We start from the raw sequence: 26,812 nt of genomic DNA on the forward strand, positions 1-26,812 counted from the left end.
TTACCCTTCTCATATTCATGGGAGTTTGAAGGCTCGGCCTTGTGACATTATATGGGCGACTTCCCCAAAAGTGCTTCGCAAGTGAGAAGCATCGGTCAAACTCCTAATACTCAATCGAGTGAATGAAGCAAAGACTTGTCTTCCCCAGACTTATCAGATAAAAAAATCTGTGTTGGTGTGAGTCTCGATTGAAAGCCTGCAAAGCCACGGCATTTTGACCCTGATTTTCACCCTTTTTTTTGGTAGTTCTATGCCACAACATTGAACTTCCTCCGTCATGAGAGAAGATCACAAATGATAGTTTGACATTGTGAGTTCACTTGTGCATCATACATGTCACTTTTTAACTTTTTAATTGTTGAAATGTCAATTAATTCTGTCTTCAGACGAGTATCATTTTCCGGGTAGCTGAACAATGTCCCTGGTGAGCTACCAGTTGAATTTCCCTTGATTTCCCCAACTATATATCCACAAATATTTTAGCCTACGTTCAAGCACTCTAAGTCCTATTATTAAATCGATCTTTGTACATTACTTTACGGTATTGTTTCGGCTCATTTCTTTCACATATATGTCACTGCATTCCATTCATGACCCGCACATGGCGCAAGAGAGCTCAGCACTATGAATTCAATGGAGATTGCAAATTTCGATTATTTTGACTGGCGGCGAACTCACGCATTACACATTGAACACATCTAAAGGTTCTGCCTTGAATTTTGGGAGTAGAGTTGGAGAGTACATATAGATTCAGAAAGGAGTTGGCAAGAAGGGGAGCGAATACAATCGAGAGGTGGGGTCTGCTTCATGGACGCGGTATTACTCTGCAAGTTTCGCCTAGTTAGAGCGGTAGCTTGCACTTGCACAAAATACGAAGATATCCATAATGGTAACGAATTTTCTTGCTTTTGAATTCTTTATATATTCATCTATCTCATCTATGTAAAGTGAGGTGGCTGGCTATTGCCAGTCCTTATTGGTATCTCATCCATCGCCTTCAAATGATGGTTTTGCACATCATACAAAGCAAAATGCAACCGAAACTCCTCCCGCAATGCATGTTTGTTTTTGGAATGTTCGCTCGCTTTTCAATGCTAAAACAGAACCCATCCGTCCCCATGTCTCAAAGAAGATATGCCGAGCCCACAACAATGCAAAATGAGCAACTAGCAGAAACGAAATGATTACAAGGCTGAATGCCAACCTTCCTGCTCTAAAGCCCATTTAACAGCTTCATAGACATCCCCGACGATTGCCTTTGGCTTGTGGGCAGGAACTGTACCACTTCTATAGACACCGGTCTTGACCAGAACGGAGGTCCAGTCTGTGCCGTGAGAGGATTCAAATTCGTTGGCACCACGAATATCCGATTCTGGATTATCACCGACCATGAATACACGCTTCAGTTGTGGGACCTTTCGCTTGGATTCGCCACTGCCACCGAGCATGTGTGTAGGATATTTGTGGAGTACACGCTCAGCATACTTGTATGTCGCTGGATGTGGTTTACCAATGACAGTGCGTTCTAACTTCGCTCCACTGGTAGTAGCATTCCAAACGCCTTCGAGGGATGCCTGGAAACCACCTTGGCCAAGACGAGGCATGTGATGATTGGTTGCCCAGAAAAGATCTGGATTTGAGAAGAACAGTTTTGGTTGTTCATCTTGTTGCCAACCGCTGTTGGGTAGTGAAGCGTCGCCGTTCTTAGAAGAATAAGTACCAAGAATACCCTTTTCGGACAAGAGAAGATCAAGTACGACTTGAGTATCTAAGGCCCAGTCACGAGGATCGTTGAAGATCATAATAGCATCAAACTTGAGAGATTCGGAAAGGTTGTGTAGATCAACTGGTCTGGGAAGAGGGCGTGTAGCCTTGCTATAATACTCGCTAAAGATTTGGTTGAAGGGCCAGATAGTAGGATAAGCCATAAGGATGTCGCCAGGTGTGACGACCTTGGTAAAGCCATACCTGTGTATTCAGGGTTAGCTTCGTCTCCTGGAGATATTTGGTTTTACATCAGGTTCGATGTCTCAAACTCAGATGAATTACACATGTGAGATTATCTTGTGAAACAAAACAGCCTACTGAGGGGAAGGAAAAAAAAGAGGGACTAACATTTCTGCAACCTTGCGACATTTATCTCCATCTCCACCAGTGACAAGAACTGTCTTATCCCTAAGACTCTCAGTTGTACCCGACTCCTCAACAAGTTGTTTGAATGGTGTGTGTGATTGAACAAAGTTCTCTTCAGTAAGAGGAACATTGAGCTTTTTGCTCAACTCTGCGACACGAGCACTTTCATGTTTGCCTCCTCCATTGGTCAATAAGATGAAAGGGATGTTGTTTGAATGAAGTAAATTCAAAGCTTCGGATGCTCCAGGGATTGGCGAAGAAGATCGAAGCAAGACACCATCAATGCTAAAACCAGTTAGATTGAGAACTAATTGTATGATAATGGTTAAAATACATACTCAAAAGCAAAAGCAAATCCTGGTAAGAGGTTTGCAGTTACAGGAGTTGCAGTGCTGGACCGACGTTGGTGAGTAACAGGAGCCATTGCAGCTTTTGTCGATCGTTTGGGGGAGCAAGAAGTGGCAGAAAAAGAGAAAGAAGTCGATGGCAATCGAGAAAAATATATAGATCTTTGTTGGGTATAAGCTGGCTTAGCAGGGTTCGAGATAAAGCTGGTTATCCTATTCACAGACTTCCCTCTTTTCAACATTATCGGATTCAACAACTGGTAGCGCCGGGAGTTCACGGAAACCTTGTGGGATACCTGGGCGATAAGGGACATTTTTAGTATTTGTATGTGGGTGCTACAGTTCAACGAATCTTTGGATGAGAGTGAGGCACATGTGAAGGGTGTGAAGAGTAAAGGGTGAAGCGCGTACGAAGTGAATGAGTTGGAGTGTGGAGATATATTTTTTGGTGTTTATCTCTAAGTGGTCAAAGCTTCATTTTCAGGGGTCCCCGCCGAGCATCCTTACCAATTCTTGAAATTCTAGCTAGCCTGCTCTCGTCGAACAATTTGGTAGGTACGATTATTTACCTACCTGGTACTCTATGTAAAGTATTGATCATTCATTTCTGGAATGATATGCAATACTGAAAAGAAAGGGTTCCTAATTTTTGGAACATATGACACATGTGGAACTACTGGTTATATTCAGAAGATAGAACTATTCGAAATACTCGAAAGCTTCATGCAAAGAGGTCTCGACCAATCCTTGCGCCTACAAAAGCTGTACTATTTACCTGGTAATCTAGCTGTCCAGCATGGCCGGTTAGGCCAAAAATAAGACCAAGATTTCCAACGTTACCCTTCCCTCGGATCTACTAATTTACCCTATCTCTGGTAGGGTTGATACTACTGTGTGACGCACACACAAGTAGGGCAGGTAGCTTTCTCCCCAGTCACACATCGTCTGACGTGCTGGTGCCAACACATATCATTTCGAGATCTCCAGATCCATCACATTTCCGAGGACAGCCCTTGAAGAAGACTGTTTAGGGGATTAGACTGGGGAAGATATGTACCCCAGCTCAAGGTTGGGATCCATGGATGAGAGGACTATCGAGGCATCTGATGAAAGGTTAAAGGGATCGGAATGAGCCGTACCATATCTCTGAGTCTGATTCCATTATCTCACATATCTTTTGAGTTGGTTACTCGTTGGATACTCTATCTTCAGGATCCACTCCTTCATGGCTGTGTATGCCTATGCGTATCTACAACATGAGGCTGAATCCCGCTTAATTCGAATAATCTCTCCTTACCAAATATGATATTGGATACATTTCTAACACTTTACTACAGAGGATTTGAATTTTGTTTGACATACGTACTTAAGAAGGGAATCAATTATCGTTTCAACAAAAGCACTCGCCTGAGCTACTGTGAAGCGCGGACTACCTACATTCCCTCCTTCATCACTTCCATTGCTTATGTAATCACAAAACCACTAAACGCGATAATTCGCGGTCGATCGCACTTCCCAACCGGTTTCATGAATGGATTCAATTGAATAGAATACCAAATCCCTGAAAGTCATTTTGCATGAGCCCCTCTTTCATTTCACAAAACCGTTGCACAATTCTCAACCTCTCATTCCTGATCAAGATCAATTGTCGTCATCATCGTATCAGTTGCTCTTGTGTTTCTTTCATCAATATTCATCTCATTGTAGAACATTCATTTAACGACCGTCACTTCAAAAATTAAGTTCGGATACCTCTGTGCTTTGTCCTCAATTTTGATACCGTAACTCCTTTCGACTTATCACAACAAACTCAATACCATCTTACTGTTTACTGGACCTCAACCTCATTAAACGGGGAAACATCGACCTAATACTCAACTTCTCATACCATCTCATCCATCAATAATAATATCATCATGTCCACTCGCCAAGCCAAACGCCCCTACGCCGGCTCTCAATCTCAAATTACCTCCTATTTCACTCCCGGCACTACATCTCTTCCTGTGCCTCCTACTCCCTCTCAATATCAACCACCTACTCTCCCAAATCCAATCCAATCCTCCCTCTTATCCGTCGGCATGCGTATTCGCAAATCCGTTCCCGAAGGATACAAAACCGGTTCTTATTCCGCCTTCAACCTATTCTCAGACACCACACCTGCCACAAAATCAAACTTCGCATCAGTACCCCCCTCTTCAACACCCGCAGCACCGAAACACAAAGGAACAAGACCTCGTGCTGGAATTAGGGAATTGACGCCGTTCTGCGGTTTGATGAAGGTTGGGGGAATGAGCGTACAAGGATACAATGAATCCGGAGAAGCAATCGAAGATGAAGATGAGGAGGACTACGAAGGAAGAATTTGGGATAGCAGTCAAGAGAGCATGCTGAGTAATGACAGTGTCGGAAGCTACGGGGGTGGTAATGGCGCCAAGAGGCGATTTGTTGACGAAGAAGAGGGCGGAAATGTATTTGGACAGGGCGGAAATGGAGAAAGAGCTTTGATGGATGTTGGAGATAGAAGAATTGCGATGCCCAGGTCCAGGAAGAGTGAGAAGGGTAGAGGAAGTGACATGAGGAGGTTTGGTGGAGATGAGAATGCGGATGTGGATTTTGAAGAAGCGGACTTTTTGGATTATGATTTAGCCGACGAAGTTCAAATGGGCGGTGTTTAAGAGGTGCCAATAAATGATGTATGATCAGTGGCTTCGGGCAATCTTTGTATGTTATGGGAGGTGGGATCTGTATTATGGGTATCAATGGTTCGGAATGAGCTGTGTGTCGATTGCATACATTTGGACGGCGTTTTTGGAGAAATTATTTGAGCATGATTGCATAGCCTGGACGCCGCAATATCTGGAAAGGCTGCTAGCATTCCATGGGGTTTTGTATATCATACAAAACTTCCTGTATTCACATTTATTTCTACATAATTAATTAGTGATCACATGAATCATTGGTTGTATGGAACGCATGAATGTGAAAATAATAATGGAATTATATTGAGCTCATGAGAAGCAAGCTGATTCGCCTCATCTGCATCTAAAGAAATATTACTTGCCGCAAAACCTACTACAAAGATACTTACAGCCATGCATGACACTTCAGACTAAAGTGAGAGAATAATGCAATTATTAAGCTCTACTTGTCTGCAACACCTAGTGAAACGAGTTTGACGCATTTCTGCTAAATAGTTTTTTGACTCCCAAATGATTCAAATGTTGTTATCAGGCAGCTCGAGGGAGTCCTACTCACCCCATACTTCCCTAAACTCCAGCAGATCTCTCTGTCCGTACATCTCACCTGCAATCGTGATAATCATGTCAACTGTCGCTCTGGTATTCCAATCAGGTGGTTGCTCTGGTGTGAGCGCCGACGCTTCAGTTGTGGAATTGGAAGGTTCTTCTGCTTCGAGAGGCTGAGAATCTGCGATTGCTGTGGGACCAACATGCAGATTTGAAGCGATATTAGCGAGTAAGCGGGCTTTGAGCGCTTCTAGTTCATGGGCATCTGGCGTTGCTCCCAAAGTGTCTTCTTCCGGACTAGTAGGCTTTGTTGTTGTCGTTGATAGGATGGATTTGTCCGTCGAGTCTAATATCAGCGAGGCATTACTGCTGTTCTGTGTTACCTGAAGCTCCACTTCCGGCTGGTTTTCAATCCTCTCTGTGTTCCGATCTTTGGAGCTAGTGGCATTTTCATCATCCGCACTTTCGATCTCATTATCGGCCTCGAATACCTTCTCCACCTCATCCAAGCCCTCTTTCAAGTCACTACCCGCCTTTAATCCAACACCGAGCATCACAGCTTTTTTCCCTAGTTCCCTTACAACTCCTATCTCATCACTACTCAATTCGCCTCTTACCGGTAGCCTAGCTAGCAATGCCCAGATCCACATACTGACCTTCAAATTGATATCAGAGCCACTTTGCAACAACGTGCCAGTCAACAGGAGCCTCAGTAGTCTCAAAACTGTTTCCTTATCCATAATTGCTATCTGCACAGGCAGCGGGTCAACCGTCTTCATTTTCCATCTCCACCACCTGCAGAGCTTGGTGTTCAATACTTTTAAATATGTGGGATGATCTGCGTCTAGATTTTTCACTAGGTCTGTTGGAGGAACTTGGTGAAGTTTGTCTCGTAGAGTTTCGAATCGCGTCAAGATAGAGTTGAAATACGCCGATCGAGGATCTTGGCCTTTATGTTCCTCATCCTCTGTTTCGTCTTCAACTTCGGCCGTTGCATAATAAGCACCATCCGCATAATATCCTCTGAAATCGCCCACGCCACTCTCATATATCGATCGATCGTACTCGCCGTTGTTGTTAGAGCTCGCAGTCTCTGCGGGGGCGTAAAATATTGGTGGGAGGTCTTCTGCTTCGGCTCTGGACTTGCAATCAGCAATAATTCCAACTAAATATAATACATGATACAACACCATCGCATGTTCGTGCATGCAAAAGTTGAAATTGATAAGCAGTGTACTCACCTAACAGATCTCAAATAATTCAGAGCATCTATACCGTCCTCGTCTAAGCTGAGAGAATCATCATCTGCTGGAAGCGCACTTCGCTGTCCATAGATTGGATCTACGCGCGCTTCTATCACGGAATTTGATTTCTTGTTCGAGTAGAGGTAAGAACTTGGAGGTGAAGGTGAACGAGCGCGCTTCGTACTGGCCATGGTCTCCAGCAGTTGTCTCTCTCAATTCCGTCTCGCAAGTACGCGCCTGACCCAGATCTCTTCAATCGTCCTTCCAAAATCCGCGAGGAGGGACGCTTCAGTCTCCAGATCATGAAGTCTCCCTGTTTCCGAAATATGCACTTGAACGAATGGTGGTTCTCTTGCAGATTCGAAGCTCGATATGTTTCGTTCCTATATCAATATATAAAGGTAAGCAAATTATGGTTGGAGCAACACAGACAAATTATTGAGCCTCGGGGTCCAAGCTTCTTCGACGGCCAGGAGCCAGTAGGTGCATGGATTGACGGGACACGTCCTCGAGACTTCCCAACTTTCGATTTTTTTAATAAATTTATCATTCAATTGTTTGATATTAGAATTCACGTTTCGATTGTTCTATCTTTAGTCAACATTGTAAAAATTACTAGAATAAGCGATTTTTTTGATCTGTCAAGAGATATTTTCAAGTCCATTTTTGCAGTGCCCTGTCAATCTGTATATCTACTGGTGGATTTTGCCGTCTCGAGTATAGCATAACCCAAAGGGAAGATAGCACTTCTTGTCGCTAAACTGTTTCCTTTTCGTATTGCCGGATTCGTACAGCTGTACTCGAGTAGAGACTGGAGGATACGTGATATTTTTTCCATAATAAATCTCATAAGTCTACAATGGAACTTTGGTAACGTCTGCTATTACAGACATTAGTGCAGCTAGCTTCGCTTCTTGAAGATCTTTCCCGTGTCTTTTATCACTGGCATTCAAAAAGGAGACTTTCCCAAGTACAACTATGAGATTGAGATGTTCATCCATAGGGTTGGTGTTGGAAATTCGAGTTTGATATCAGATGACGTTATTGTCGTCAAATTACCCTCAAGCGATAAGGCTGACTAATCCTCCGAAATAAAGCCTTCCATCTTGTGGCGAGGCTATCTTCAAATCAGAACCTTGGAAGCATCAATATACCATCATGTACATTACGAATTCTTTTTCTTGCTTCCATTACAATGAGTCCTCTCTGGTTCATTGATAGATTGGCAAATTCTTTCTTCGAGCCGTGAATATTCTCAGAACAAAAATAGCACTGTATGATTAAAAGGCCGGACAACTGAGGAACCATTGAAGCATTTTCGACATCGAACACTACATAATGGCTCTCGACGCACAGAGTAATTGGAACGTGGAGATGTCACAGCCTCTTAAGTTGTCCATTAGGTCACAAAACCCAGAGCCTATGCCGGCTTCCAAATCAATGGCAGAGCTTTATCGTAAAGCTCCCGCGCAAGAGATCCTTCTCCCGATGGAGATCATTTCTCAGATCCTCTCGTATATTCCCAATCGCGTGGACACCCAATACACTTTCTACTCCTGCGCATTGGTGTCTAGGCTCTGGTATTCGGCATCCATCTCTATTCTGTATGAGCGACCATATCTTAGTGGCTCAAACTTCAATAGCTTTGTTGCCACTGTTTGCCCCTCTAAAAATGCACATATACGGCAATCCGCGCTTGCACCTCTGGTTCGCCGGCTTGATATGGGAGGACTGGTGCACAATAGTTCCAGGAGCTTGACTGCACGACTACTAGGCCGATTAAAGGGGAATCTTGTTGAATTTGTGGCACCACAAGCCTCTTTCGCTATCAATTCCTTCCCCGCTCTCAGCAAATGTACCCACCTACGATACCTGGATCTCTCCTTGATCTCCGCTTCGATATCGACCCGCTTACTTTTTCAGACTCTGAAGACACTGCAAGAACTCGAAACATTACTTTTCCCGCGGACTTCCAACAGTGACCAAGACAGAATTGACGAGGTACATGAGTGGCCACCGAAGCTACAAGGTCTCCATTTAGCAGGGGGAGTCGATGACCACTTTCTTCGGACTCATCTTCGCCATGTCCCACCGACACTTTCACGTTTCAGTATTCAACACTGCAGTATGGTATATGGACCTGCACTTCTTGAGACTCTGGAGCACCTGGGACCTCAACTGCAGCATCTGACAATCCGACACCCGATGAATCGCATGGGTGTTGGGGCCTTGGACTACGTCCTTTTGATGTGCTCCTCCTTAACTGCTTTCCGAATATCTGCCGATTTCATTACAGATGCATTGTTTGAGAATATATCCGTCGGCCACCCCTTGCGAATTTTGGATCTAGATTGTAGCGGCACAGCAGGCACAGAGGTTGACATTACTGCAGGGGCAGTTTATGATGCAGTGGAAGAGGCGAGATTGCCATTTTTGAGAAGCGTAAGGGTGAGCTCCAGGCTCGCTTGGAATGCAACGCAGAGTGGAAGGCAGGACATAATCGATTGTAAGTCCCCATTTACTTTTAATTTGTAACTTCGTATGGAGGCCAGCACTAATACGCCTTGCAGTGGTAGAAACAATGGAGGATCTCGAAAACGAGACTCCACTTGGAATAGAGCCAATAGGTGTTTGGTTCTCAACGGATTGATGGGCTAGGTGGTAATTTTCATCGGCCCATATTCGAACCTGGTACAGGCAGTCAAGCACCACAATAAGGTATTTCGTCGTACCTAGGACACGACTTCCAATATCTTAAACCAGTCTAGCAAGTTGCTTACAAAAGGTTTTGGATCGTAACATTTCATTGAATACTTTCTGTGTCTCCTGGATACCTTGTATCATAAGTGTGTCACAAAATGTTAAACCATGCTCGACTGAGTTATGTGGCTTACAATAGATGTGGTATATGATGCCCCTTAAAACTTCCATCGACTTACTCCTTATTTGGATGATACGATTGAAAGTATTGTTTTCCCGAGGAACAAATGGCCAATATTTCTACCCTCTGAATTTGGGGTGCATGCTACAATCAAGAAAATGTATGTATAGTATTTTGCACTTGGACGCCACTCTCAAGTGATGTTCAGATACTATAACAGCGAGCGATAGCAATCTTTGGGGCAACTTGGGGTATTGACAGAGTTTTCACAAGGTATAGTCTAGCGAGATGGCCGTTGAGACAAAACACGAGCTATATTCTGCAAAGCTATATTCTGGTCATATATCTTGTCATGTCAATTCATTTCCCTCGTATCCCTTTTCAGCCTGTCAAACTCACCCACATCAATATTCATTTACAAATAGAACATCCCGCATATTATTCCCAAATTTTCGTGTGATGACCTCCCGTCTCGTTGCAGGAGCCAAATAAAGTCATGGTGCATTCATATCATCACAGGACATTGAATGTTTCAGTATCCCACAAGTTTCTTCTTCGCGGCGCGCAATATAGCTACACTCTGATCCCAAACATTATCTGGTCCAGGAGCTTCTGTGTACTCTGTATCTGCAACACGTTCAAGTTCGACCTCCCACATTCGCTTTTGGTAGGCCTCGAGAATCCTGTTTCAGTATTAGCAAAATTGCGTTTAGTCAATTGAATGAATTTACAAACGTACTCCTTCTCGAGAGCTTCTTCTCTGACTCCTAGTACGAAATATGGATCCTCGACGTACACCTCTTCAGTGTCTTGTCCCTTTGAAGGCACGTTTGAAAGTGGTTGTTGAAGAGCGACAACACTATGGATAAAGCCACCCTTCTCGATCTCTTGCAGGGGTGCATCTGCCGACACTGCACCAAATGGGACTTGCGAAATCGAAAATGAGTTGAGGTTGGCTATATTGGAAGAATCCAAGACCCCGATGCTCTGCTGCATGTTCTGCTCCAGTGGTTGCTTTCGGCTGACAGACAAGCCTTGATTATGTAGATATGAAGACAGGGAATTATTGAGATCTGTGCCTGCATTGTTACATTGGGAGTTAGCAGCCTCAATTATACCGAAAACTGGAGATCGTCCTCGAGGTCTGATTGGTGTGCGTGGCGGCGATTGTCTTTGTTGTCGCAATGGGCTTCTAGATCGACCACGTACTTGACGAACTGGGGAGACCTGTCTCTGAGTCCTGAACCGTCTTTTCATTGATGACGGCGATTTTTGACGGATTGGTGAACGAGATCTACCACGCTTTGCTTGCTCTCGCCCAGGAGATCTGTTTGAATCAATGAGTCTGTCTTGGCGATTCACGACAACTACTCACCTGGATCTACGGCGAGTCATTCTCTCTGCCAAAGGTCTGCCTCTTGCTTCTTCGCGTCGGAAATGATGCTCTACGCAACCTTTGTAGATACAATAATCATCAATGTAAATATTGCAGCTTGGGGAAGCCTTCAATGCGTTAAGAACTTTTGTCCTAGAAGGGAGCAACGTCAAAGATATTCTTAGATGATGAATGTAATTGTCAATTGTGTACTCACCGAAGCGTAACATCAGTGCTCAAGCCATGATAATCACACCATTGACGAGTCCCTGGTAGTGCTTGATCGCGAGGCCATCTTGTGCGACGACGTGGACAATAGCGCTCTATGTGGTTGTAATCATTACAACGCCAGCATTGCCTCGGAGCATCACGGCAGTATCCGTAATGGAAACGGCGACAATTTTGACAGGGCGCCGGCACCTGAAATTGAAACTTGAACATCTTATCTTTTGGCTGATGATCTCCAGACAAATGTTCGATGTTGTGCAGAACGAAAAGTTGAAAGCTGCTCGCGGAAAGTAAGAAAGGAATTATACTCGCGTCTGACAGCAGTGATACTGATCATTTCTGGATGAGCAGATTGTCGTTTACAATAGTTAAATCCAATGACCTGAAGAAATATAGAGGTTATCGACTACTTATGTAGTTGCCAAAGTTAAAGAGTCTATTATACCCAGCAGGTAAACTGAAATTTCTCAATGACAGGGTAAAGTAGGGAAGGGGCAACAACAAGGGAAGGAGCAATCAATGGCAAGACACGTGATTTACCCCCTCGACGTCTGATCCTTAAGCAGTGGCAGTCTAGGAAGCCATTCTAGCACATCCCAATTTTACATTTCCCTACACACTCGTTTGAAGTCCTCTTTCGATGTTCCTAATGGCTAGAAATATCACACGGCATTTTCATTGAGATGAGATTGCGCAATACCCCTTCAGAGTCGTCCTTTGTAGCAGTGCAACTGCTATTATTCGAATCATTCAACGATAAAAGATAGCTCTACTATCTTTGGCCTACATGTTCGCATGTTTGTCGAAAGCTGAAACTTGTTTCTACTCTACAAACTCACTTTCGCTCAAATCGCTTGCTCAGCTGCTGCTGCTACCACGAACATTACAAGATTCACACTTCCTAGTACACCGCAATCGTTGAAACTCTCATATGATCTCAGACGAGTAACAATCTAAAATTCACAGTTTTTCGCCATATAATTACAATATCATATGCTTATCATTTGGGACCAAGTATCTTTATATCGTATCCTGGTTTAACACGGCTTCACTTGAAGTCCCAGACGGCTATTGGTATAGGGGATACATGATGACACCCCTCGATCGGGTTGCAGATTTTAGTTCTGAGTTCAAAATTACTGAAAACTACCAGATGTATTGCTCAAGAGACTTGAAGAAACAGGGCCAGATATTGGGAGATGTTCTACCGAGTGACCAGGGTCTATGTGACCGCAAGACTACACTTGCAGGGGATGATCGTATATTCATCGATCTCACTCGAATCTTTGAACATGATTCTGAGGTTCCAGGAGAGAAACTCCTCGAAGGTTCAATCTCTATAGTACACGGTGCTCAAGGATATCATCGTTCGCCTTTAGCAGACATTACTCATCACATAGTATCAATCAATTTAGTGGTTTTACCAACTTACGAAGATTTGATTGCGTCTTTTCCTCCAGTCTCCCCATTTAAAATCTTTGAAGACCTCTGTGAGGCACAGTTGTGGGAGGCAAGAGGCAAAGACTTGGGAACTACGCTGGACCTTAGCAGTTCTGCAGGTAAATCCATAAGTATTGATGCAATCGATTTGAGTCATGACCCAGAAGACGAAACGAGTAAGAAGTCATCCGTTTTGTCGAAAAGCGTTTGTTCAAGCCCATCGGGAAGCTTCCGAGATCGGTTATTCGCATCTCATAAAATCACCAGTTCTTGCAATGCTAGATCTGCCGCAGCCGTCGTGCATCTAGCTGATAAACCAGACCAAGATTCACCGGGCAACAAGCTGGAATGCCGAGAAAGAAAGCGCATTATTGTTTCTTCGACTCGCAGGCCTCCTCAAGTTAAAAAGTCCATGCAGGTATGGTTAGAATCAATCAATCGTCTGCTCGATCCATTCAGAGAAGACGACGAATGCTGGTTTCACCCCGCGCCACCGCCTCCCCGCATCACTCCCATCGGTACGTGGCGTGCTTGCGGCAATATACAGAAAGCTTTCAGCTGGCAAGATCACAATGGGAAACACAGTCTTGTCTTAAATTTTGGTATAGTCTCCAAAATTCTCTTTCACACAATGACAAAACGACAGAAAGATGGATTTGTCAACAGGAAGTGGCACCTCAGCCATCTTTGTGGGAATTGGACATGTTTGAATCCTAACCATACGACTGTTGAACCCGGCAATGTTAACATTAGCCGAAACAGTTGCTTTTCCCATAGAGGCGGCTGCTCACATGAGCCCAAATGTATGAAGGAAAAGAAAGCCAACTTGAGTGCCAAAGGCATCCCCATTTATCATAATGACGAGATCATGCAAGATGCTGATACCCGTCCTAGTAGTGTAGAAGTTCAGGACTGGGGCATGAAAAGTTTTGATCTTGACCACAATTTGTCTGAGCATGAAATGTTGCTCGTCAATTAATTTCGAAAGAGATTCATAATCTCGGGAATTTACAGGGCGTGGAACTGGCTGCAGGCAAAGAACAAAGACTTGCTTCCAACAAATATATGGTACATCATTCGATACTGCCATCGTATCTACTGTTATATCCGAAACATACATCTTAGCATCTAGGCACTTTCCTATTATTTAAGTTCATTCATTCTCTAGATTATCACAGATCACTATCTAGAATCTCAATCTTTAGTTCTTCATTTTTATTTTTATTACTATTATTTCAATCTATTGAATCAGATGGTGGTATGTAATTATGATTTTAGATTTCATGTTCTTATCTTGTATGTGAATAGCTGCTAGCATCGCCCGTCCTCTGGTCACATATATCGTACCACTTCTGTTTATACATATGACATCTAATTCCAGGGTCTAACTATTTGACAGGCAGTGCATCAATAGCAGAATAACAATCATCCAGAGAAGTTCTGTCTCAACTTGAAGAACCAAACCGTTAAATGTTTTTAGCGTGCCAAGTAAGGCAGATTCGCTAAGAATAAATTCGGCCTATTGAACTTTCTAGAAACCTATGAATCAGATACCTTAGATCAATTGAGTTGCATAACATATCAGACTATACACAAGGAAACTTCTGAATCTAGTAAAGAAGCTATTGAATCGTTTGTATTGTTTATAATCCTTGCTACATACCAACTAAAACATGCTTATAGTAACATGGCTCCTCGCCAAAATTGGATAGCATAATCCAGAAGTTATAAAAGGGCCTAGCATCATCCCTTCCACACTCTTATTTAGATCTTTTGCTCTTTTGTATTCATTCGTCCAGGTGTTCTTCATCTTCTCGGCAGTCTTGGATCATCAATATCACTAATGATGTCGTCAAATTTGCAAGCACAACATATCCTTTCTAAGAAGAGGAGCAGAAGCAAGACGGTATCAAAAGGCAAAGACAAAAGGATCCAGGATTTATACAGATCTTTAGGATTTTACCCTGTTGCTGACTCGGAGTTAAAGAAGAAGATCAATATCTTCGCGAAATCTCTTAACATTACACCATTAAAAGTGATGTCTAAAGAGAATCCGGAGGCGCAAGAATTGGCAAAATTATTTTGCGCAGACAAGGAAACAGTTCAGTTTCTATGGCCAGAGGTTGGAACGGGCAATCATCGCCGACTTAGTTGGGAGAATGATATGATAAAGTGAGCGTCTTGCGATTTCTTCAGTATGGCAACAACGACTAAACGATTTATGGCTAGAATTTTGAAGTTACTTGCCCACATTTTTGCATTGAAGATGCACTACTTTTTCAGGAATCATCGGCGAAAAGTTTGTGCAACCAGTGTAGAATTTCGTTGCTCATCTATTGTATGACTAACGCCTCGACAGGAAGCACCAAAAAATGCTCTGGGCGGTGGACAAGACCTAGATTCTGACGACGAACTCTTGGTCACTCTGGGACATCAAGATCTATCAATACGAGATCAACACCTAAAGGATGGCCAAGAATGTTCAAAAGCTGGAAAAATTTCTAATAATATCGCTGAATCTCCAGCAATGAGATCGAACAGGCGAAACATTGACGAGAGTAAATTGAGAGGACTAAAGTATGTCAAAGGGTGACTCTGCAATCTCCAAGTTGAATCTTGAAGTATCTTTGAGCTAATCGTTGTTGCAAACAAGGAATACCAGCCATCAGGAAAAATGCAGCACTCATATACGGTACATAAAGCCAATAGACGACAAGAAGATGATGGCTGAATTCATCTCGCCACAATGGTTGGAAGATGAGGAATTCACCTGGGTGGCCCAAGGAGGCCTTGAGCCTGATTCATATATTCTCAGGTTTATGCATGGATTCTTGTATTACAATGCAGATCAGAACATGAGTCTGATGAATTTTGTTCGCCTCTTCAAGGACGAGCCAGTAATTGCAAACAAGATACATTTCAAGACATTGAAAGGTCTTCTTCAAACCCGGGTAGGAGAGTTAGCTGATGCATTACTTGTTGAAAGATTATTATTCCGCAATCGCAGTAGCAACGAAATATCACGAACACGGGAATTGGACGCAGCATGGAATCAGAGATTGACCATTTGGAACCAGCCTTCCGAGGAAGTCAGGGACGAACTCGAGTCATCAAGCACACAATGTCGAGATGTTTACGACATGTCTGTGTCTCCAGATCGCGATGAGGTTACAGCCAAATCCCGACAACGCTCGTCAAACCCTAAAGGTCCAATGAATCTATCACGAAAACGAACTTTTCAATCAACATCACTAAGTGGTGATGTGGATGAAGAAATTACCACAACAAAGCGTCGAAGTCTTTCAATATTCAATCGAGATCAATCTCCCATCATGAAGGAAAAAGACAAAGCGGAAGATGGAGGTAAAAGTAACTCGAACGAGATATATCAACATGAAATAGACCTCGTGCAGCGCTATGGCTCATATCAGTTTGGGAGAACTTCCCAATTTCTTGAAGTAAGATATCGATTCATTAGCCTAGTGAACCATTCTAATCGATTTGAACTTCAGGACGATTTGGCACATGCGACGGCAACAAAAACTCCCACCACCATGTGCAATCCTGAGATTAGCAACTTCAAGTTGAATTTGACGGAACCAATCAGTACTACAGCTATAGTAAGTGGAGCTGCAATCAAACCAGATCCAAATCCAGCTTCCAATCCGCGCAGCGGATTCTTGTCATCCCACTCAGCATTTTTCAATTATTTTTTTGTGCAATCTCAACCAGGTTCCACAGAACCTAAGCCCTCTCCGCTATTCACCGCACCACTTCGACCCATAACTTATATGGCAGGCGAGCCAGCATCCGAGGATAATCTTCCACTTGCTACTTTCTCGAACGACATAAACTTCATTTTTCTGTCGAAGCAAAACTTTGATTACGAGAATCCCCTGAAAGTCAACATCAAGAATCTTGAGGATTTTTCGCTATCATCCTTTATTTCACTTTTTGCCCTGAGATCGGGTGTCAATATACATAAAGTTGACAGTTTGAAATTTACAATCTTACTAGGTGATGATCGGCTGGAGACAGTGATGAAGGGAGATGAGAGGAAGTGGGAGAACATAGTAGAGATCATGAGAGATCTGTGGAAGTATAGTAAGATACAATGGCTTAATGGTACGAAGTTGAAGAGCAGGGTCTGTAGGATATTGACTGAGAGGATACACACTCGAGCATTGTGATGCTGACTTGGATGGGAAACGTGTTTTCGTGCAGTCTTTATCAAGAAGAGATTTCTTCATGGAATGAATATGTTTAATAAACTTACATTCTACCATGAGAAGCTCCAGTTCATACGCCAAAATCTACATATAGTATTTTGAAAATCAATAGAGCGATCTGAAAACAGAATTGCAGGACCTCGGAGTCTCAGTTGTTCTTTTCCCCTCTTATTTGTCTGCCTTCCCGGCCATTCATCATGGATTATCGTCATATTGTCCTATCAAGGAAAGAGAAAGCCTAGCAGATTACTTAGGCGTAGAGGAGTATCTTCCAACTCAAACATGTGCGTACTAGCTGAAAGAGTAGAGGAAATCTGGAAGTAGAAGATTGCCATTCTATTCTGATTCGAGGATAGAATCAAAGAAAAAAAGAATCTTGAACACGTGTTAGTCCTGATTGAGGCAACTCATTCTTCCTCTGAGCACCTTGCCAGGCTATTAAGCGGCATTCTAGTGAAGTGATACGTTACATACCAAGCAGTTCACTAGAACTCAGGCCAATTCTGCAGTTTGAGAAAAGCGGCGGTAGTATCGTCTCATAACATTAAATATTCCCTCATTGTCGGTGGCGATTTCCACTGTGTGGGTTCGATCGATTATCTCTGGAATCGAATCTTTCTATTGTAGCTATCACATGTGAAATTTCCTGGGAGTGAACTCTACTCATCTAGGTATACTGCGTGAAGATTAACCATACTTTATCTCAACAGCAGCAGGTCTAACCCGCAACCGTAGAGTCAATGCATAGCCGAAAAAGTTCAAATTATCCTAAGCCAATCTGACCATTAATATCATTATCTTGACAATCCTCAACTGGAAGAATCTTAAAAAATAGGTATGCTCAAGTATTATATGACTGAGTCATGCATCTTGCCAAGTTAGAATGAGATGTTCTCCCCTGTAATCTTCATGAATACCGACATATTGTCAATTCGTATTCGCCTCTTTCCCCTGGCAGACATACGCACACACAATTTCATCCAAACAGATGTAACCTTGCACACACCTCAATCCAATCACTCAAGTTACCAATCTTGGTAGTTTCTTGGATTCGTCTGAAATGTGCATAAAAATCTCTTCCGCTCATAACTATCTGTTTTCTTCGCTCTGCATGTGAAATCCAACAGTTGGTTGGTAAAATGATTATGCGAACCAGGAATCGTGCATATACATATATTAGTCCTGTACGTGTTACACTCCATTTCCGGATGAGGTTGCCTTTACGCGTATTGTTGGTTAGGCAGACGATGGATTTGTCATATATTTCTACGCTGCTCGGCATCAACTGTCATTTTCATGTACGCTAAGATCTTGAAGAGGCGCAGAATATTAAATCACCAACATTTTAATTTATTTGCTAATCCTTCGATGTGACGGCATAACATAATACCGGAGTTCGGCTAGCGGCTATTGACCCCGTTACATCAACGTTTATCCGCTAAAATGCATTTCGGATGCAAGTCTTACCCTTCGGCGTTTTTTCAAAACATCGACCTCGGGATGGCTGCCGGAGGCGCAAAATTGCTGACTTTGGCTTGGATATGACGTACAGTGAGTGTGATTTAGAGGTGATGGGCAAAATTCAAAAAGTGGGAGATTTCATAGGTATGCTCATATCAAACTATCCACACTCAGATATGATTAAGATAACCTTGACAATATCATCATATATCTGACGGTATGCAATCAGTGAAACACTCGTGCTGGAATAGAGAATTCATCCTCACTAAATACTATCTCGTATAATTCATTCAATGAAAGACTTCAGAACAGAAAATTGAGACACTATCGGCATTGGAAGAATGTAGTTACAGGTTTTATAATCAGTATTTACATTTATCTAATAATGAGGCAATTAACCGAGTTTGAAAATCCGGCCAACTATCTATGCACACCTCCCAATCAAAATGTTGACCTCCCAAAATTCCTCATCTTCATCGTCTCCATTTTGTTTAGCAGATTTAACATCTCTGTCCCAATTCCTCCATATTCTCTTTCGCGCTCGCTTCCATTCTCCATCCCCCATGTTCTTTCCAATCACGAATTGTTGATACTCTCCAAACATGCATCGGAAGGTAAGATCGTCTAATCTCTCTAAAGGTATACCGGAGCGTTGAGAGAAAAAGGCGAACAAATTCGATAAGGAGAGTGATTCCATGTATTGATATGAGAAAGATATACTAGTGTCAATTAAGGAGCTGGAGCGTTGGAGATAGAAATCAAGTTTCGGTCCCGCGCCTTGCGGTGTGGTCGGTGTTTGTTGTGGCGTGGCTAGAGATTGAGCAGGATGCGAGTATTGAGAGGCAGTGTCGATTTTAGGTGTAGAGTTTGTAGCAGGTGGTTGCGGTCGTGGAGAATATGTCGCTGGATGATAATGATGAGAAGTGCCATTAATCTTGGGAGTGGGTACAATGGCCGAGGTTTGTTGTCGCAGAGGGTTTCCAGACATAGATTGGGTACTAGCTGGGAATTTCGACATGGAATCTGACCCAGTAGCAGGAACGATAGCTGGTGTTGGCGGCGTGGGTGGAAGCTTAGGGTTTAGTATAGCAGACATCGTAGTTGCTAATGAGGGTTGAGATACAGGGACCTGGATTGTTGGGGACTGCATTGGAGATGCACTGACTAAATCTATCACAGTTCGAGGACTCGCGCCATTCAATCTGCTTTGTGTATGATCATGAGGATTCTGCTCACTGTAAACTTGCTTCTGTGGGTGCGTCGTAGCAATTTGTGGCTCAGCTGGCTGTGGCCGCTTTGGATACTGGTATTGTGAAATCGCTCTCTGTTGCCCAGTATACTCTGTATTGTAAGAGCCTGGAGCTATAGAAGCTTGCTGTGTTGGAGGCGGGCCAGTATATTGATTCCGGGGAAACGACGCCTGTACAGGGGAGAATTGCGTAGAGGGGCGATTGACAAATTGATTTTGTGTCACTGGACTTTGAATGATAGCGGGCTGAGCGGGGTGCTGATTGAGAGGTTGACGGTGAAAGTTAGAAGTTTGTGTATTGGAAAGCTGACTGGCCGCGTTGTTATTGTATTGACTTTTCGAAGATGTGAGAGGCCGATTTAAAGGTTGAGTTACAGGCTGATGAGACTGATTGGTTGGTGACGGTGTGCTTTCGCTCGACAACTTACCCGGAGCTTGCTTTGAGAATTCGGTTTGAGAAGGCGAGGGTCGAACACCAAATTGCGATTGCGCACCTTGACCAGATGGAGTAAACTGCTGAAATTGTGACGACTGTGTCGAATGTTCATTGACAGAATGGCTTTGCGGCGGTGAATGTTCTGTATTAGGTGGCTTTGTTAAATGGTGCTTGGCGCGCTGGCTGTCTGGTATTTGGTGAAATACTTTGGAGGCTTGACTTCCTGTGGAATGCGGGCGTTCTGTTGCTTGGGGTACAACTTGTCTCATATCAGGTAGAGTTTCTCGACTTCCCATTTGGACCTGTGACGCACCTGATACTTTTGAGACTGGAGTGGTGTTGCTCATCGTGCGGTTGTGTAAAATATTAGTTTGCGGGACGTATCTTGATGGCTGTTTGGGAATGGTGGAGATATTATAATCAGTAGCTAACGAGTTCCACCATGGGTCCTGTGATCGATACAGTTCGGAAGAGGAAGAATTGGCTTGGATCTGGCTGTGAGTCTTTGGCTCTTGTGGCTGCTGGTTAGAATGCTGGTTGGTTTGTGCTGGGGTCGACTGTTGGACATTATTATAAACCCTATCTTGCGTCCCCGATAGGTCCTTGAGATATTGCGATGTCTTAGGACTTGACATTGAGGGGCTTTTGGAAATCTTACGGCCCGTTCCATTGTTAATAGGAGCCCCATGCATTGTTTCCGTCTCGCGCAAACGCACTGATTCAGACTGAACCATATTTAAAGACTCGGACCGCTGATTCTGAGTTTCAACGTCAGCTCTGGTTTGAACGTTCTCCTTAAACTGCACTTGATTCCGAGTCTTAATCGTCCCAGGATTGATTTTGATTTGTATGTCAAGTTTAGGAAGGTTGGACAATTCCTGCTTGCCATTCTGAGAATCAAGTTTATTTTCCCCAGCATTTGGAAATCTTCTATTTTGTTGCATACCGTGCTGAAACCTCTCTTGTTCCATGCGAGAGATTTGTATATTTTCGGGGATTGACGGTCGTTTTTGCGACATGCTGGAAGTTCGCTGAGATTGTGCTGGAGACCCGACAGGAGTTGCATGATGCATTCCCACAGGACTCTTTGTATTACCCCAATCCTCTGACGATCGCTTTCGCTCTGAATGGATCTGTTCTTGCAAGACCAAGGGATTCAAGACATTATGCTCTTGCCTGGCATCGTAGTTGGTTGTGGAATTTTGATCTAGATTCCGACCATGCTTATTCGGCTGCTGGTTTGGGATTATCGGAGAGCTAATTATCTTGATATGGTGTTGATAAGATGCTGCGGAATTCGTACCCATCTTTTCGTCCATGATTCTCAGATGACTGATGAGTTCTGGATGCGGAGGCTTGGGAGAGCGCGCTTGGTCAAATTCAGGCTGTCGCGAAGATTGTGTTTGCATCGCATAAGGTGTCATGTTTTGGGTTGCGGGAGCTGATGGCGCCAGCGGATATTGAACAGTACCAGAAACTGTAGTCGGCTTTTCGCATGGCATTGACTTCTTTCTTGACTTTGTTTTCCGAGGCTTGGTATCCGTTCGCTCCAACTGCCTTTTTCGGGAGGTTTCTTGCATCCACACGTCGTTCTTTGATGCTGTCGGTTTACTGACAAAAGCCATGGGATAGACACCATTCTGAGAGTTCACCGGATATGAGTTGAGATGGACGTTCCTGGTGCAGGATGGCTCTGATGATCTGCCAGGTTCCCGCACAGCATTTTGCGAGAACATGGTTTCACTCTGTTTTGGTACCTCTTTTGTCTGCTCGCTGTGTCGTTGATCTCGATGTTCTTGTGGTTCAATCGATGACTTGTATACACTGGGGGGACTATGAGATATGGGAGCGGAAGGAGATTGCGAAGAAAGACTAGATACCGGTCTATTTATAGGCTGGAAACCTGAAACAAATGAATCACGGAAGGCTGGTTGAGTTTCTTGGACAGGACTCTGAGGTGGTATTTGAGATGACACATTTGGCTTGGGGTGTTCAGATGTTGTCGTTGTAGCTTGTCCAATAATAGGCGATAGAGTTGATGTTTCCTGACTGATCTCAGACGTCAATGGACCTGACGGCAAGGGGGTTCGTATCAAACTAGAATCATTCTTCTCAAACGATTTCTGGCTTCTGTCTACAACATCTAACAGGGAAATAGGAACAGAATGACCTGGTTGAAGTTTGGCAGTCTTTGGACTTTGTGCCAAAGTACTCAATCCCTCCATGGGTGCTTTATTAGCTGTAGGTGACTCGCCCTGATTTGGGATTTTTTCAGGACCTTCTTTTGGAGCAAGTTCAACCGATGACGACGCTCGTGGCAACACATGCTTCGGGGTTGCGTTTGTCTGGAAGGAATTCTTCTCCATTTCATGTGTATGCGCATCAGCGATTGATGTTGGTGAAACGCTAGAATTACCACGCTGTCGGTGGGTATCTGTGGTTCGGGAGCCATTGGACGAGAAAAGCTGGTTCAAAATCTTGATGTCATTGAAAGGACCATATTTTCTTGGATTTTCTGATGGCTGAATCTCTGGTGGGGTCATAGAAATAGAGACATTGTGATTCCCATTGTCAGTTAAAATTTGATGGTTCGGTGCGACGGGTCGTCGAGGCTCAACAACGGAATCTTTTAACTGCTTTGAAGTCGACGCTTTTGTAAAGTCTTTCTCGTCAAGATCGATCGGCTGAGTGCTTACTTCGACACGAAATTTTAGATCTCCTTTGACTTTTGGAGATGAAGGTGCATTCGTATTCTGTAAAGGTTGACTCGAATGCTCGACCTGGGTTGATAATTGACGAGAGTCAATTACTTCTGCTTGAGCATCAAATGTTTCGTCAATCAGAGGACCATCTGCAATTATTTTCGACGATTGGTTTGGCATGACAATGGCTTCTAGCACTTCAAACTGTGGTGAGAGATTTCGACCTTCTGGCGTATTGCTTGATTGATGTGAAAGAATTGACTTGGCTTCGGGCCCTGTCATGCTGTCTTGCACGTGTTGAGGCGTTGTCTCAAGTGCCCTTGTGTCATCCGGATTTGGCGATGGGGATTTGATGACTGACCCTTGAGTAGGTACTGATAGTTTTGTTGCTTCGCTGGATCGCTCATCGTCCAATACTTCGATGACTGTCGTCCCTAGCTGTGATACCTCTACAGTGGATTCATCTTCCATCTTGATGAATACATCAGCTTTGTTAGATACAACTTTGTAGGGTGAAGGTATTTCGACGGAAACTTTTGTATTTCGTACCGTATGCTAAACATGATTAGTGATGGTAATGAAAACTGAAACGGAATTTGCGATGATGTAAATCATACCTCAGACCCTTCATGTACTTCACACTTTTGGAACCTTTCTTCATCACTGTCTTCTTCGTTGACCCTGGCCCGAGGTGTCACCATCACGGTCACGGGATCAACATTAGAGCTTTTTCTCGATATTAGATTCGGGAAAGTCATGTCCGCGGGAGGTGGAATTGTCTTGCGTCGCCATGCATTCTCGGTCCAAGGTTTTCTCTTTGATCTACTACTATCCAGCGTATTGTCTTCAGATTTCTTTGAAAGTTTTCGTCTCTTGCGATGGGTTTCTGGGGGCGTTTCTTCTTCAACACTCCGTCTTCGATTACTGACGCGGGGAGTAGGTGTGTCATACTTGAGGGTTGTCCATATTGCGCGAAACCTTGCAGTCATCTGAGGAACACCGTCGGCTTGTAATTCTACAAACTGATGATTGATGAATGTCTCTGTCCAATGTCTCACTCTATCGATAATTCGACTTCTGAATTCTCGAAGTTGTGCGCCGTCGAGCTCCGCACTTGTTCCCTCTTTCTTCCTCAAGAGAGTCACGAGACTTTGAATTCCATCATCTGTGCCATTCTCTAAATCATTTGTGTAATAAAACAACCATCTATGCATAAAGTACTGAATTTCCTTATCAACTGCACTGGGCCATTGTACACTCTTCTAAGCCCAAGTTAGCTTCCATGAAAATTTGGTATCTGAGAGAACAACCTGTGACAACCAATCCTTCCCCAATCGAACGGGTGGGTCTGGAAGGTTTTTGGGGTCAATACGCTCTGCCCACGGCATAGCCACGTTACGGTCAAATCTTTTTGGCGGATCTAACCATGGTGTAAGGCATAATTCTGGCTTGATGGTCATTAAAGACGAACTATAAGTAAATTGTGGCTCTTCGTCTTCCAAGTAAGTTTCCTGTACGCCCAATTAGTATCTGGAATTGAAGGCTAAATTGTTACAGAAAGAAATACTTCAGGTGCACTCAACGCCGAGGGTTTGTTGCTATTATGTTCATTGTTAACATTTGATGGTGGGGAGGTAGCATTGTGTTTTTGGCTCCTCCGTTTCGCATGCTGCATGATTGTGGCGTTAGCTCCCACACGGGAAATTAACATGCTCGCAAATCATCAGAAATGAAGCGAGACCATCCATCAGATGTGCCATATTTCATAAAACAAAATTAAACAAGAGTAGTACATACCAATTTGCTATAGTTGGATCTTGCGTGGATGAGAAATAGGTCGGCTACATGATCGATGATACTAGAAACCAAAATTCTCAGAATACAGCGGCATAGAAGAAGCAAAACGAATCTTCTCTCACATTTCTTTATCGCGAGCTTGTTCGTAAACCAAGCTTCCATCTGATGCTGGCGGCCAGAACCTCTCCCCTCTACCTTCTTCTTCCAGAAAATTTACAGCACACAGTCGACTTCCAATAGACTCGGCCTTTCTACCATAAACCTTGTTCCCACGAGCTTCGTAATCGGCCAAAAATGCAGAAGTAGATTTTAACAGATTCCGACGATCCTTCGTAGGGTTATCTTTTTCATATCCAAGAAAGGAACATATGTCGTCCCTTTTAACCATTGTCGTTGTCTTTGATAAAATCGTTCATCAAGTGGTGAAATGATGATCAAAATGAGAAACGATGTTCGGTGACATGCCATGAACTTTATTTAAAAGACTAGGAATAGAGTCCATTGTGCAGGTGCAGTGTGCGAGTATTTGTTAATTGCTCAAATTCTATGGTGTGGCTCCAGGGTGGGGCATAAACATAATATGTATGCAGCAAGGATTTCTGACAAGAATTCCGGACAACTGCAGGAGAGGAAACTGCGGAAAGGCGTAGAAGTAGAGAAGATATGAAAGTACATAACTGGTCCAGATAATTTGAGTGCAACGTGAGTATAGTCTGCATAATTGAGTTCGTAGCGCAGATGCGGCAGCATGATAAACGTCTACCCCCCGGCACAATGTTCCGGTGACCGAAATCTCAATTTGATCTTGTTCTTCATTTCCGCAGTTGGACAATTGTCCGATGGTGAATTCAGGAATATAATTGGTTGAAATTGTACGAGACACACAACTGTACAGTCGTAAGCTTTTGAGAAACAGACATGTGAAGCTTCTCTCCAGAAACATGTAGCCGCTATGTAGTAGTTTATTTTGCCAATTGTCCACTCGCTCTTTAGTTCACGAATTTCTTGCCATAAAAACGATTCCCACTTGTGAAATGCATATGACAATGGATAAAATAATAATTTGCAAGGCCACTTTTCTATCATTGGATGAAGATGTCATCGCCTAGAACTAGGAAGGTGTGATTTTCGTCTAGGGGTGGCTAGCTAGTCTTGGAGCCAGCCATGCTGGCATGCAGAATGTCTTTACAGCCGAGCTTCCTGGGGTATTTCTCCCGAAGACCAAACGTTCCGAGCGAGACTCGGAAGAGGGAATACACACAGGTAGTATATATGTAAACTGATCATATCCAAGATTATTTGCCTGATTATACGTGCACTTGCAGTAATAATTCATTCCTTGGAGAAATTTTCCCAGCACTGTATTCATCAGGACTGAATCACCCTTGAATAGTAAGTAAGCAGACTGCAGATTGATTGATCGGTTCTAGAATAGATACAAACCTATTTCGTTGGTAGTTTTGTTGGTATCGTGATATGTATTCACCAGCCCCCACAAAAAGGCACTCCACTAAAATCCGGATCTAATGGCGTGCATAATAGGCTAACCTTATAGATATCTACCCCAACGAATTTACCTAGGTAATGTAATGTCCAAATGTCTAAACTATGTTGGTAAGAACAAGCAAGTGTCTAAGATATCGTTCATATCTTTTGAATCCACTTTGAAAGTAAGTATTGACGCAAATGACAAGAAGCTAACGAGACATGATGGTGGAGACTGCAAGCTGCTTGCTGGTACGGTTTGAAAGTTTTGGTGTTCCGCTGATACCATCCATTAATGTTGGATTCTCGTTGGAATATCTCTTGGAAGTTGGAACATTGCATTGCGAGAAGAGAATATGCAAGGACTTGCTTGCCATATAGATAGATCTACCTAGATGATAATGTCAGTCAAAAACTGGACAGCCATAAGAACTCGGAAAATATACAAACAGAGTATACAACCAAGAAGGTGCTTCATACTCACAGGTATACTTACACATTCTATAGGTACATCAACGCCATGGAAGTCTGGGCTGGGAAGTCCATTAGGATCTCTTGCT

At 43.4% G+C, this 26,812-nt stretch overlaps 8 protein-coding genes across 8 annotated transcripts; 4 read left to right on the forward strand and 4 right to left on the reverse strand.

Moving 5' to 3' along the window:
- Positions 1-673: 673 nt before the first annotated feature.
- EAE97_007234 (uncharacterized protein) lies at positions 674-2,794 on the reverse strand (the record flags this gene model as incomplete). Its single annotated transcript, XM_038877748.1, has 3 exons — positions 674-1,968; positions 2,116-2,418; positions 2,472-2,794. 3 exons carry the CDS (start codon positions 2,792-2,794, stop codon positions 1,185-1,187), a joined length of 1,410 nt encoding a protein of 469 aa, XP_038731233.1. The 3' UTR covers positions 674-1,184.
- A 1,602-nt stretch (positions 2,795-4,396) lies between these two features.
- Positions 4,397-5,155, forward strand: EAE97_007235 (uncharacterized protein; the record flags this gene model as incomplete). The annotated part of the gene is made up of 1 exon (XM_038877749.1): positions 4,397-5,155. The coding sequence occupies one exon, from the start codon at positions 4,397-4,399 to the stop codon at positions 5,153-5,155; it is 759 nt and encodes a 252-aa protein (XP_038731234.1).
- A 572-nt stretch (positions 5,156-5,727) lies between these two features.
- Positions 5,728-7,160, reverse strand: EAE97_007236 (uncharacterized protein; the record flags this gene model as incomplete). The annotated part of the gene is made up of 2 exons (XM_038877750.1): positions 5,728-6,862; positions 6,967-7,160. The coding sequence occupies 2 exons, from the start codon at positions 7,158-7,160 to the stop codon at positions 5,728-5,730; spliced, it is 1,329 nt and encodes a 442-aa protein (XP_038731235.1).
- Positions 7,161-8,307: 1,147 nt separating this feature from the next.
- On the forward strand, positions 8,308-9,619 carry EAE97_007237 (uncharacterized protein; the record flags this gene model as incomplete). The annotated part of the gene is made up of 2 exons (XM_038877751.1): positions 8,308-9,475; positions 9,540-9,619. The coding sequence occupies 2 exons, from the start codon at positions 8,308-8,310 to the stop codon at positions 9,617-9,619; spliced, it is 1,248 nt and encodes a 415-aa protein (XP_038731236.1).
- A 763-nt stretch (positions 9,620-10,382) lies between these two features.
- EAE97_007238 (uncharacterized protein) lies at positions 10,383-11,666 on the reverse strand (the record flags this gene model as incomplete). The annotated part of the gene is made up of 4 exons (XM_038877752.1): positions 10,383-10,533; positions 10,590-11,177; positions 11,226-11,378; positions 11,443-11,666. The coding sequence occupies 4 exons, from the start codon at positions 11,664-11,666 to the stop codon at positions 10,383-10,385; spliced, it is 1,116 nt and encodes a 371-aa protein (XP_038731237.1).
- Positions 11,667-12,543: 877 nt separating this feature from the next.
- Positions 12,544-13,872, forward strand: EAE97_007239 (uncharacterized protein; the record flags this gene model as incomplete). The annotated part of the gene is made up of 1 exon (XM_038877753.1): positions 12,544-13,872. One exon carries the CDS (start codon positions 12,544-12,546, stop codon positions 13,870-13,872), a length of 1,329 nt encoding a protein of 442 aa, XP_038731238.1.
- An 867-nt stretch (positions 13,873-14,739) lies between these two features.
- EAE97_007240 (uncharacterized protein) lies at positions 14,740-17,083 on the forward strand (the record flags this gene model as incomplete). The annotated part of the gene is made up of 5 exons (XM_038877754.1): positions 14,740-15,065; positions 15,123-15,192; positions 15,253-15,470; positions 15,547-16,351; positions 16,406-17,083. 5 exons carry the CDS (start codon positions 14,740-14,742, stop codon positions 17,081-17,083), a joined length of 2,097 nt encoding a protein of 698 aa, XP_038731239.1.
- Positions 17,084-18,279: 1,196 nt separating this feature from the next.
- EAE97_007241 (uncharacterized protein) lies at positions 18,280-25,602 on the reverse strand. Its single transcript, XM_038877755.1, has 7 exons — positions 24,890-25,602; positions 24,768-24,828; positions 24,538-24,639; positions 24,281-24,481; positions 23,588-24,232; positions 18,813-23,525; positions 18,280-18,727 (listed from the first exon to the last, which is right to left on the reverse strand). The coding sequence occupies exons 1-6, from the start codon at positions 25,153-25,155 to the stop codon at positions 19,008-19,010; spliced, it is 5,793 nt and encodes a 1,930-aa protein (XP_038731240.1). The 5' UTR covers positions 25,156-25,602; the 3' UTR covers positions 18,280-18,727; positions 18,813-19,007.
- Positions 25,603-26,812: the final 1,210 nt, after the last annotated feature.

This window comes from Botrytis byssoidea, assembly GCF_014898295.1.
Source record: "Botrytis byssoidea strain MUCL 94 chromosome Unknown BBYS_014, whole genome shotgun sequence".
NCBI classification, from domain to species: domain Eukaryota; kingdom Fungi; phylum Ascomycota; class Leotiomycetes; order Helotiales; family Sclerotiniaceae; genus Botrytis; species Botrytis byssoidea.